The sequence below is a fragment of the Apodemus sylvaticus genome, chromosome 5 (genome assembly GCF_947179515.1).
Source record: "Apodemus sylvaticus chromosome 5, mApoSyl1.1, whole genome shotgun sequence".
Classification (NCBI taxonomy): Eukaryota; Metazoa; Chordata; class Mammalia; order Rodentia; family Muridae; genus Apodemus; species Apodemus sylvaticus.
In genome coordinates, this window is record NC_067476.1 from 4,492,578 (window position 1) to 4,501,375 (window position 8,798).

Genomic DNA, 8,798 nt, shown 5'->3' on the forward strand with positions numbered 1-8,798 from the left:
TGGGATAGCAGCAGCTTCATGGAAGAGCAATCAAGCCATAAATGGCAGCAATGCAGGGCCCTTATCTGAACCTAAGGGGCTGAGTACGCACCAGCAGTCCCCAGGGCCCCTGAAGCTGAGTAGGTATATCCGGTGGCAATCCAAAGGTAGAGTGACAAGACACAAGTCAGGGACACTGGCATATCAATACTTTTAATTCCTATGGACCAGACTGGTTTGGCCTCCAAGGTCTGGCAGGCGGTATGTTGCCTAAGGTACAAAAGGAAAGGACAGGACAGCCCCTCAGGAGAAAGCACAGCAGGAGCAGAGTCCTAGGGTGCAGCTGGGGTGCAGAGCTTCAGTAGCCATCGTCAGCCCACGTGACCTCATAATCCGGATACTTGGCTTTGATCTTCTCCGTTGAAACAGAATGCTGGGCACGGCCATAACCCTAGAGAGAGGATGACCACCAATATGCTAGTTTTGTGCTTTGGGAGTTTACCCAGAAGCCACAGCATAGCGGCCCCGGGGAGAGTAAGCCAATCCTACCATCCTAACCACACTGGGAACTCAATGAGGACTGAAGGGTTCTGCAGGCGATGCCTGAGGATCCATGGTGGATGTTATGAGACAGGACGGACAGTCAGGGCTGTGAATTTGACCCCAGCACTGACTGCTCCAAGGGCCCCTAAAGAGCCAGGATACAGACCTGGAGCAAGGAGGGGAGGGAGCCCAAGGCAGTCAGCTTTTGTTTTTTTAAAAGATGTATTTCTTTATTATATGTAAGTACACTGTAGTTGTCTTTAGACACCCCACCAGAGGGTATCAGATCTCATTACATATGGTTATGAGCCACCATATGGTTGCGGGGGAATTGAACTCAGGGCCTTCAGAAGAGCAGTCAGTGCTCTTAACCGCTGAGCCATCTCTCCAGCCCGGCAGTCAGCGTCTAAGCACCCTGGTATCATTTGGGAAATGTGGGCAAAGGAAAATCCACACAGCCTTCAGTAAGGGTTCTGGAGCTCCAACTTTCAGAGTCCCAGAGGTGGCCAGAACGGCGGGGGCTGGGGGTGGGGGCCAGGCTCACAAAGGTGAGCTTTGCAGTCTGGCTGTGACCTGGGACTGGAGCTCACCATAGAGTAGCCATACACGTGTATCTTCCTGTCCTGGCTCTGATGGGAGATGCGCCCTCCGCCTAGGCACTCGCAGTCATAGCCATTCTTTTGCAGCTCGCCCGACACTTTGTCATAGATGTCCGCTGGGGTGGGGAGAGTGGCCTCAGGATATGCCCTAGTCGCCCTTGTTGGCCCCACACTGAGCTCTAGGGCTGGATATGGGGTCAGAAGCTCCAGCTCTTGGTGGTCTTTTTCCCAGTGGAGATGAGCCCTTCCCCCGCTGGCACAAAGATGAACGGGAGGAAGAAGACACTTTCGAAGTGAGAGATGGGATTAAAATGGTCCCGGTCATGGCACTCCTTTCTTCCCAAACCCCGACGTTTTAGGTCAGCCTGGCTATGTGTTAGTACAAGTCATGATATATTTATAAGCAGTCACAATCCCGCCACCCGCAACTGCTCGGCTAAGGCCCCGCCCCCAAGGGCGCAGAAGCCCCGCCCTCACCGTGGTACTCAGCCCATTTGTAGCCACGCACGATTTCCTTGCACTCCCTTGCCGGATCCCCGGAAGGCTCTGCTAAGTGGACTCGAATCAGCACGTACTTGAAGACGCCATCCGAATCAATGTCCACATCAGGAATCTGACCGAGGTCCGCCGCCATGTTCCCCAAAGCGTTAGGTCTCCGGCACCACAGCCCCTTACCCAACCCGACCGAGGCCTATGCGTAGGGAGGCGGGCCCTTTGGCAGCCGCGGCCAATCGCGCGAAGGAATGCTTCCTGAGGCCCAGAGCCTCAGCCAGTTGTACCTCCAACCTGAGGCACGGACTGGCCAATTGCAATCCAGTTCTTTGCAGTTTAAAGGAGCCGAGGCATTGGCTAATCCGTGGTGCTGCAACTGAGCCACAGCAGGTGGGCAGCGACCGAGGACGCAGGGACGCACCCTGGCTCCACCCCTGGGTCAGGGCTTCAATCTGTAAACCATAAATCCGAAGTTCTCTCTTCTCCAACACCCGTAATACCGAGGATCTCTCTCTGCTCTCTCTAAATTCAAGTACTCCCCTACCCGACCCTTCCCTCCCTCGGGCCTCCCCTTCCACCAGACTGTGGTTGCCAAGTTCCTACTCCTGAAAGCTTCTACCCAACGCTTGCCCCGCCCACCACGACGGCGACGACGACGACCACCACCACCACCACCACCACCACCACCACCACCACCACCACCGAGTTATTAGCAGCAGCTACATTCAAGATCTAATTTACTTGGTTCGAAAGCACTCGCCCTTCTTGTCAGGGGCGTTCTTGCCAGCCTGCCGCAGGAAGGAATGTGGAGCCCCTGGGGAGGGCGGCAGGCGGCAGGCTGCAAGTGTTGCAAGAGCAGAGCGGCATCTGGACGCGTGCTAAGACAGGGGCCAAGGAGAGAGAGCTGGAGTGTCCCGGGGACGCACGGTAGAGGGTAGCTGGCGCGTGCGCACACCCACGCGCATAGGTGTGTGTCCCAGGTTCTCGCCATTGAACTTTAAGCGCTCCTCAGGGGGCTTCTGGAGAGGGCTTGAAGACTCTGGCCGCAAGCCCTCTCTGGGTCACACCCTCCACGAAGTCCTGGGCTCAGATCCAGGTACTTAGGCTATAGGGGTCAGGCGAGGGCCTCAGGGAAGCCTAGACCTCTCCACAACACGGCAGGCTTTCGCTTCTCTCTCAGCTTGGAGCCCAGTCAGGGCACTTTTGTCCACAGGGTTGGACTGAGGCTAGGCCTCAGCACGTCCTCCCTAACCGTTCCCACGCTGATGGCTAACGACTCTGCATCTCTCTCAGTTCAGTTCCTAATTAGGGGCAGTCCTGTTCCTTTCTCAGTCCCAAGTCTTCGATGGTAGGTGCTCTCTGCAGGCTCCCTGCTAATTCACAGCACACACTTCCCACCTCCCTGGGAGATTAAGGCCTGAACTCCCATCTTCTCTGGAAGGTAGATTATTAAGGCCATCTTGTTGGGTAGGTGTTGGGGAGCTCAAAGCCTTTTCCACCCAGATCTTAGCTCTGGCTGGGTCACCACCCACACTGCTTCCCCTGTTGAGGTTTCCATCTGGCTGGGTGGATTGTGCCTTGGCCTTGACCTGAAAATTCCCCAGTCCTACAAGGGCCCAGACTAAGGTGATCAGAGGCGAGAGCACTGAAGGACAGGCGGCACTGACAGTGTACAGTGCTGGCCATACCCATTGCCTCAACAGAACAGGGGTGCATAGGGAGTAGGCCTCTGAGCCTGAAACACCCCAGACAGCAGCTAGGGGAAGTGCTTAAAGTAAGGACATTGGGTTTTGGTTAACATGGATTTCTGGACTAGAAGGGTTGGAGAGCTATAGCAAGCACCCACAACGTACAGCAACGGAGTGTGTCCCCGTGGGAAGAGTGTGGTAGCAACCTTCCACTAGAAGGCAGAGCCCAGCGGTCCTCAGTCCCACCCCACCTCCCAGTGGGGAGCACCGAGGGCGAGGACCAGGTCCTTCGGGAGCCCCCTCTCTCCTTGACTGGGAGAGCCCGGGATGTGGAATTTGGGTGGTCAGGTTAGAAATAGAAAGGAAGAGAAGCAGCTGGTTGGAAACCAGGGGTGGAGGTGTGGGCTCCTAGGCAAAGTCAGAGGTGTGGAGTGGGTGGAGCTCAGGGCAGAGATTTTGTAGAAGACTAAAGGAGGCCCAGGGGACTTGGGAGGCGCCGAACCAACTGGTCCAGACTCTGGGGGCCTTCGTGATGGATCGGGCAGGGCCTGAGAAAAGTGGGCAGGGCTCGGGGTGGGGGCTGGGCCTGATTGTCCGGTGTTTCACATGATGTCGTCCAGCAGGTTGGCGCTGGCTACCCAATCCAGTGCACGCGGCTCGGAAGCAGCCATGATCATACACATGAAGGGGCGGCCAGTGCGCCGATCCGTGGGATAGATGGTTGTAGGCGTGAAGCGCCGGTTAGCTTCCACAAACTCACACAGCTGCTCGTAGACCCGTGGGAATTCGTGGCGGAGGAAGACGCCGCGCAGTCGCAGCTCACGTTGGATATGGATGAAGGCTACTTCACGGGCGCGCCGGCCGGCCTCACCCTCTTCGTCCAGGCCCGCAGTGCCTGGGGGTGGCGTCAGGATCAAGGTTTCCATATCCGGCTCTCCGCCACGAGCTGGTGGAGGTCGGGTCGGGCTGCCAGCGGCCAGGGCCACCTTGGCGAACTTGCGCACCGTGGGCCCAGGACTGCGCGGCGCGGGCCGGGCAGCGGCTCCGGGAGGTGCAGCGCCAGGGCCCACGGCCACGGACACGCTGAGCAGGAAGCACTCCGCCGGCTCATAGAGCCTCCCGGCGGCCGCCAGCTCTCGTGCATAGCTACCCAGGGGCGCCGCGTGTGTAGCCAGCTCACGCAGCGACAGGTAGGTGGGCGACAGCAGCAGCCCCTCGAGGCCGAAGCGGAGGAAGTTGTCGGCCGAGCCCGGGCTCGGGAAGCCCAAGAACAGCACGCCACGGCCTCGCGACAGGAATCCGACGCGCGCTATGCGCGAGAAGGCGCGATGCACCGGGCTGCTGTCGCGGCAGAACTGCAGCACGTGGCGGCACACGCTGCCCACGCGCCCGTACACGCAGCGCGCCTTGTGCGCGTCCCAGTCCTCCCGGCGGCACAGACGCGAGCAGTAGTAGGTATAACAGCTGTGGCACGACTTGAAGTAGAGGCAGGCGTTGAACATGGTCTCTGTCCGCCGGCAGCGCGCGTTGGAGCAGGTCATCAAGTCATCCTCGTCTGCGCTGGGCTCCGGGGAGGCGTCGGCTGCCTCCCCCGAGCCCGTGGGCCCTTCGGTGCTGCCAGCCGAGGCCGGGGGCGAGCGCGACGGCGCCAGCCCGGTGGCTCCTCCGGGAGCCGCAGGCCGTGAGTCCAGCAGGCGGCGGAGTTGGCGGCCTAAACCTTCGGGGACAGGCTCTGGGGCCTGGGCTGGCGACCGTGAGTCGATGACCAGGTCGGTGATGAGCTCGTCCAGCTGCTCGAGGCTGCGCTGGCGGCTGGCAGCGGGACCCTCGGGGACGGAGGGTGCGGGCTGCCGTGGTCGGCCTCCAGGCACTTCCCAGCCCTTGGCGGTCGGGCGCTCGGCGGAGCGCAGGTCGTTGTCTGTGATGGTAATTTCTGGCGTGACGTACCAGTTGCGGCTCAGGCTCTCTCCCGCGCGGCCCTTCTCTGTGAGAGACGTCTCGGACAGCGACAGTGCTGCATAGCGTCTGGGTGAGGTGGACAGATTCACTACGACTGGGGGACGCCGTCCTTCAGGGGATGAACCCCGCGTATCCCGAACCTCGCGTGCCAGGAGGTTCTCATAGCTGCGGCCGCGTCCTAGAGGGTCTTCACGACGAGGCCCAGGAGCTAGGATGTTGTCCCAGGAGCGAGAGTAGTGGCGGCTATCGGTGGCCAGCCGTGGTGGGCTTGTGCCAGTGCCGCCGTGCCACGAGGCCAACAGAGGCCCGGGGGCGGGAGGCGGCATCACCTGAAGGGTGCGGTAAGGCCTCGGACCCCAGTCAGCCCAGGCTGAGCTGCTGCGCGGGTGCGGGTAAGTCCGAGCCAGTGCGTCGCGTTCGCGGTACCTCCCAAAGTCCTCTGTGTAGAAGGTGCGGGCTCCGGGGTGCGCCCGGGGCTCTTCTGGGACATACCGGGGAACGAAAGGCAGCCCGTAGGCTCGACTTGTCTCCCCGTAGTAGGAGCGGGAGGGGGGCTCCTGGATCGGGAAGGTGCGTACTTCGCCGGCATAGTAGCTGCCCCCACGCCTTGGACTGGGTCGAGGGGGTTCTTCGGACAAGTAGGGCCTGGAACAGTAGCCATCAAAGGGAAGGCCGGGGCTTGCGGTAAAGTTGCCTGCGTAGCCCTCTTGCTCTTCAGTGTAGAAAAATTGGGTGGGACCTGGAGGCGTTGTGAAGGGTTGACTGCGGGGCTCCAAGTAGTCCCGGGGCCCAGGCAGCGGCCCGTCGCAGTACAGTGCTCTGGGGTCAGTACAGTACAAGTCACTGGGGGTGGGAGTGCGGGACAGGGCCACGTGGCGAGGACCGGGAACTGTGAGGCCATGGAACTGTGGGACTGTGCGAGCCCAGGACGTCATCTCTCTGGGTGCGCAAGATCGCGAGCTTCGGGCGGCGTGCTGCAGCACTGCCTCGTCTGGCTTGATGTCCAAACGGCAGCGGACGTGGGGGACCGGTCCAGCGGGTGGTTCCGGTGGTGCGCAGCGGCCCGGGGTGGCGCAGAGAGGCGCGATGCGTCCGGGGCCTCCCCGCTGTGGCTGGAGCTTGATGGGGTGCAGCTCATTAGCGAGAGCTCGCAACGCAGGATACGAGGGTTCCCGGCGCGGCGACCCCTCCACCCGTACCGCACGCTGAGCTTCCCGGCCTCTGCGCTGCAGTACGGGCGGTGAAGCCGGAGCCGTCGTCAAGCCTTGGGGCGCACGGGGTGCGCTCTTGGAACGGGTGCGGCGCCGAGGCTCGTTATCTCTGTGCCCGGCGCGCGGTGGCGCACGTTCGGGAGGTGGCGGCTCTGGGTGCGTCTCCATGGTGGGCTCGTCCAGTGCCTCTAAGAAGTCAAAACTACGGCAGTGGCGCTTGTTGAAAGGCGTGGGCGCAGCAGGCCGGGCCACGGATCGCTCACATGGCTGGCGTTTGGACGTGAGCCCCGGGTCCACCACTTTGATGTCCTGGTACACGGTCGACACCAGCAAGTCCGGCGGATCCGTGCGGGTCATCTTAAAAGACGTCCCCAGGCTGGCAGCTCCAGTCACTCGGCCTTTCGGGGGTTTTGTCCTGGGAGGAGATACCGGTCAGGGCAGCCTCCTCTGCACCCCAAGCCCTTTACCCCACCCCACCCCACGTGCTGGTCCGGCTTACCTGGGGCATAGGGGTTGGAGCAGCCCTGGCTGCAGGTCTTGGTTAAGGCTTCTGGTGCTGACTCCATGTCTATGTTAGAAGTACCTGCAAGGAGAAACCTCCCAGTCCATGCAGCCTGTGGGCTAGATGGGCCAGGAGAATTTAGTCTTCTGTGGATCTTCTTTGTCACCGCAGAGGGAACTCCTGAGCTAAATCTGCCGGGCATTCTATTCCTGTACTAGGGTCGGTTGGGCAGGCTTGGGTAGATCAAAGCGGGACGTGATCTCAGCTCTACTGCCCTCTGGTGCTTACAGTTGGAACGATGCGCTTTTAGATTTCCTTACAGGTGAGACTATCGGCCCCCTCCCACCAGGCCTGCAGAGTTACCCCTCTGATAATGCAGAGTCCCAGGGGCGTCAGTGAATGGTTCCTGCCGACTAGGCTGGGCAGAGAACTCTTCTCCTAGCTCTCGAGTGCTTTTGCTCTTGGGACAGTCCTTTTCAACCAAGCTTAAGTCCCCTCAATTCGATGAGGGCCTAGACAGAGGAATGATCCCAGAGTTTTCTTGGGTCTCAGTTCCCTCTTCCTTCTGCACAGATCTCGGACCCCAGTTCCTTGAATGAGACTCACCAAGCTTGTTGGACAGAGAAGGCTACAGAGCGACGCTCCAGCTGTGCAGAATTGCACATGGGCTCCATCCCCAACCCCGTGTGTGCCTAAAGCCAGGGTTAGGCTACAGAAGCACGTGGGGCCATGTGAGCCACCAGCTCATGGTGTCCTCCCCCTAAGCTGCACACTACCACGAGTGTACCAAGGCAGGAGGCTGCCAGCTAGGAGGAGGCAGAGGAGAGGGTGGGAAAGCCCCTCCCCAGGACAGAGTCCTCCCCACTCTGGCTTTGGAAAGCTCCATGGAAACGCGTGGTTGTTCATCCCTGCAGCTATGGGCTGAAAAGATCTAGGCTAACATTCAGATGTGGGCCACCAGTGTTCGTGGTCCCCAGGGCCTGGAGCTGGCTGGAGAAAGAGGGTTTCAGAAGGTGGTCTCACACACACACACACACACACACACACACACACGCACACGCACACACGCCCTCGCCCCCCCCCCCCCCATAAGGCACCTACTCCCAGGACATCAGCTCCAGAGGAAGCTGAGTGTATTGGGGCCTGGCAGGACTTGTAAGCGGGGCCTTTCAGGGTCAGCCCAGGAGTACAAGGGGCTGTTAGAGGAGCTGCTCTTTGGAGTCAGGGCTCCTAAGTACCAAGGCTTGTTCCAAATCCAGGTTCATGTCGACCCTATTAATACCCCTTTCATTCTAAACTCAATGCCAGGTCAGAGTTTGGGCGAGATGACAGGGTCTAAGACTCCGCCCCAGGAAGGTGACAGTTGGCTTTGCTGACTGCGGCTGTCAGGAGCCCGGCACTGTAACACACGCTCCCTTTGGGATGGGGATGGAGATGGAGGCTTGCTCTTGTACCCTAGGTATTTGGAAGACCCTTCCCAAATAGCAGCCCTGCTTTGGCCCGTCCCGGAGCAGCCATCAGCAAGAAGCTAGTCTGCGTCGCTTGGGGGGGGGCGGGGACTCATCCTTCCGTGCAGCCCCCTCCCGTGCCAACAGCTCCACATGCTGGGCAGTTTGACTTGTCCTCTTACCTGGTGATTACTCCACGAGCCGAGCCCGAGTAAGCTGCATAACCCAAGTCGGTTCGGTTCCAGTGTGTACCTGGCCCCGCTATATATATATATCCACACACCCGGTACCAGCAGAAGCTTGGAGGCAGCAGCTGTGATCATGGCCTAGTGGCCCAGTGCTGCCCCCAGTGGCGACCAATAGAATGGCACTTAAAG

At 60.1% G+C, this 8,798-nt stretch overlaps 2 protein-coding genes across 3 annotated transcripts; both read right to left on the reverse strand.

Moving 5' to 3' along the window:
* Nucleotides 1-173: 173 nt before the first annotated feature.
* On the reverse strand, nucleotides 174-1,844 carry Phpt1 (phosphohistidine phosphatase 1). 2 transcript variants are annotated; one of them, XM_052181848.1, is made up of 3 exons: nucleotides 1,599-1,844; nucleotides 1,113-1,306; nucleotides 174-430 (listed from the first exon to the last, which is right to left on the reverse strand). In XM_052181848.1, the coding sequence occupies exons 1-3, from the start codon at nucleotides 1,753-1,755 to the stop codon at nucleotides 338-340; spliced, it is 444 nt and encodes a 147-aa protein (XP_052037808.1). In that variant the 5' UTR covers nucleotides 1,756-1,844; the 3' UTR covers nucleotides 174-337. The 2 variants fall into 2 exon arrangements, with proteins under 2 accessions (XP_052037808.1, XP_052037809.1); XM_052181849.1 differs by having other exon boundaries at nucleotides 1,113-1,237; nucleotides 1,599-1,840.
* A 494-nt stretch (nucleotides 1,845-2,338) lies between these two features.
* On the reverse strand, nucleotides 2,339-7,032 carry Ajm1 (apical junction component 1 homolog). Its single transcript, XM_052181851.1, has one exon. The coding sequence runs from the start codon at nucleotides 6,826-6,828 to the stop codon at nucleotides 3,904-3,906; it is 2,925 nt and encodes a 974-aa protein (XP_052037811.1). The 5' UTR covers nucleotides 6,829-7,032; the 3' UTR covers nucleotides 2,339-3,903.
* Between the last annotated feature and the right edge of the window lie 1,766 nt (nucleotides 7,033-8,798).

What these genes read in the sequence shown, in the direction of transcription:
- Phpt1 (XM_052181848.1), bottom strand. Translation starts at nt 1,755, where the DNA reads ATGGCGGCGGACCTCGGTCAGATTCCTGATGTGGACATTGATTCGGAT. An exon ending in CAAATGGGCTGAGTACCACG is followed by an intron (nt 1,307 to 1,598) that starts GTGAGGGCGGGG and finishes CCCCATATCCAG; the next exon opens with CCCTAGAGCTCAGTGTGGGG. An exon ending in ACGTGTATGGCTACTCTATG is followed by an intron (nt 431 to 1,112) that starts GTGAGCTCCAGT and finishes TCCTCTCTCTAG; the next exon opens with GGTTATGGCCGTGCCCAGCA.
- Ajm1 (XM_052181851.1), bottom strand. Translation starts at nt 6,828, where the DNA reads ATGACCCGCACGGATCCGCCGGACTTGCTGGTGTCGACCGTGTACCAG.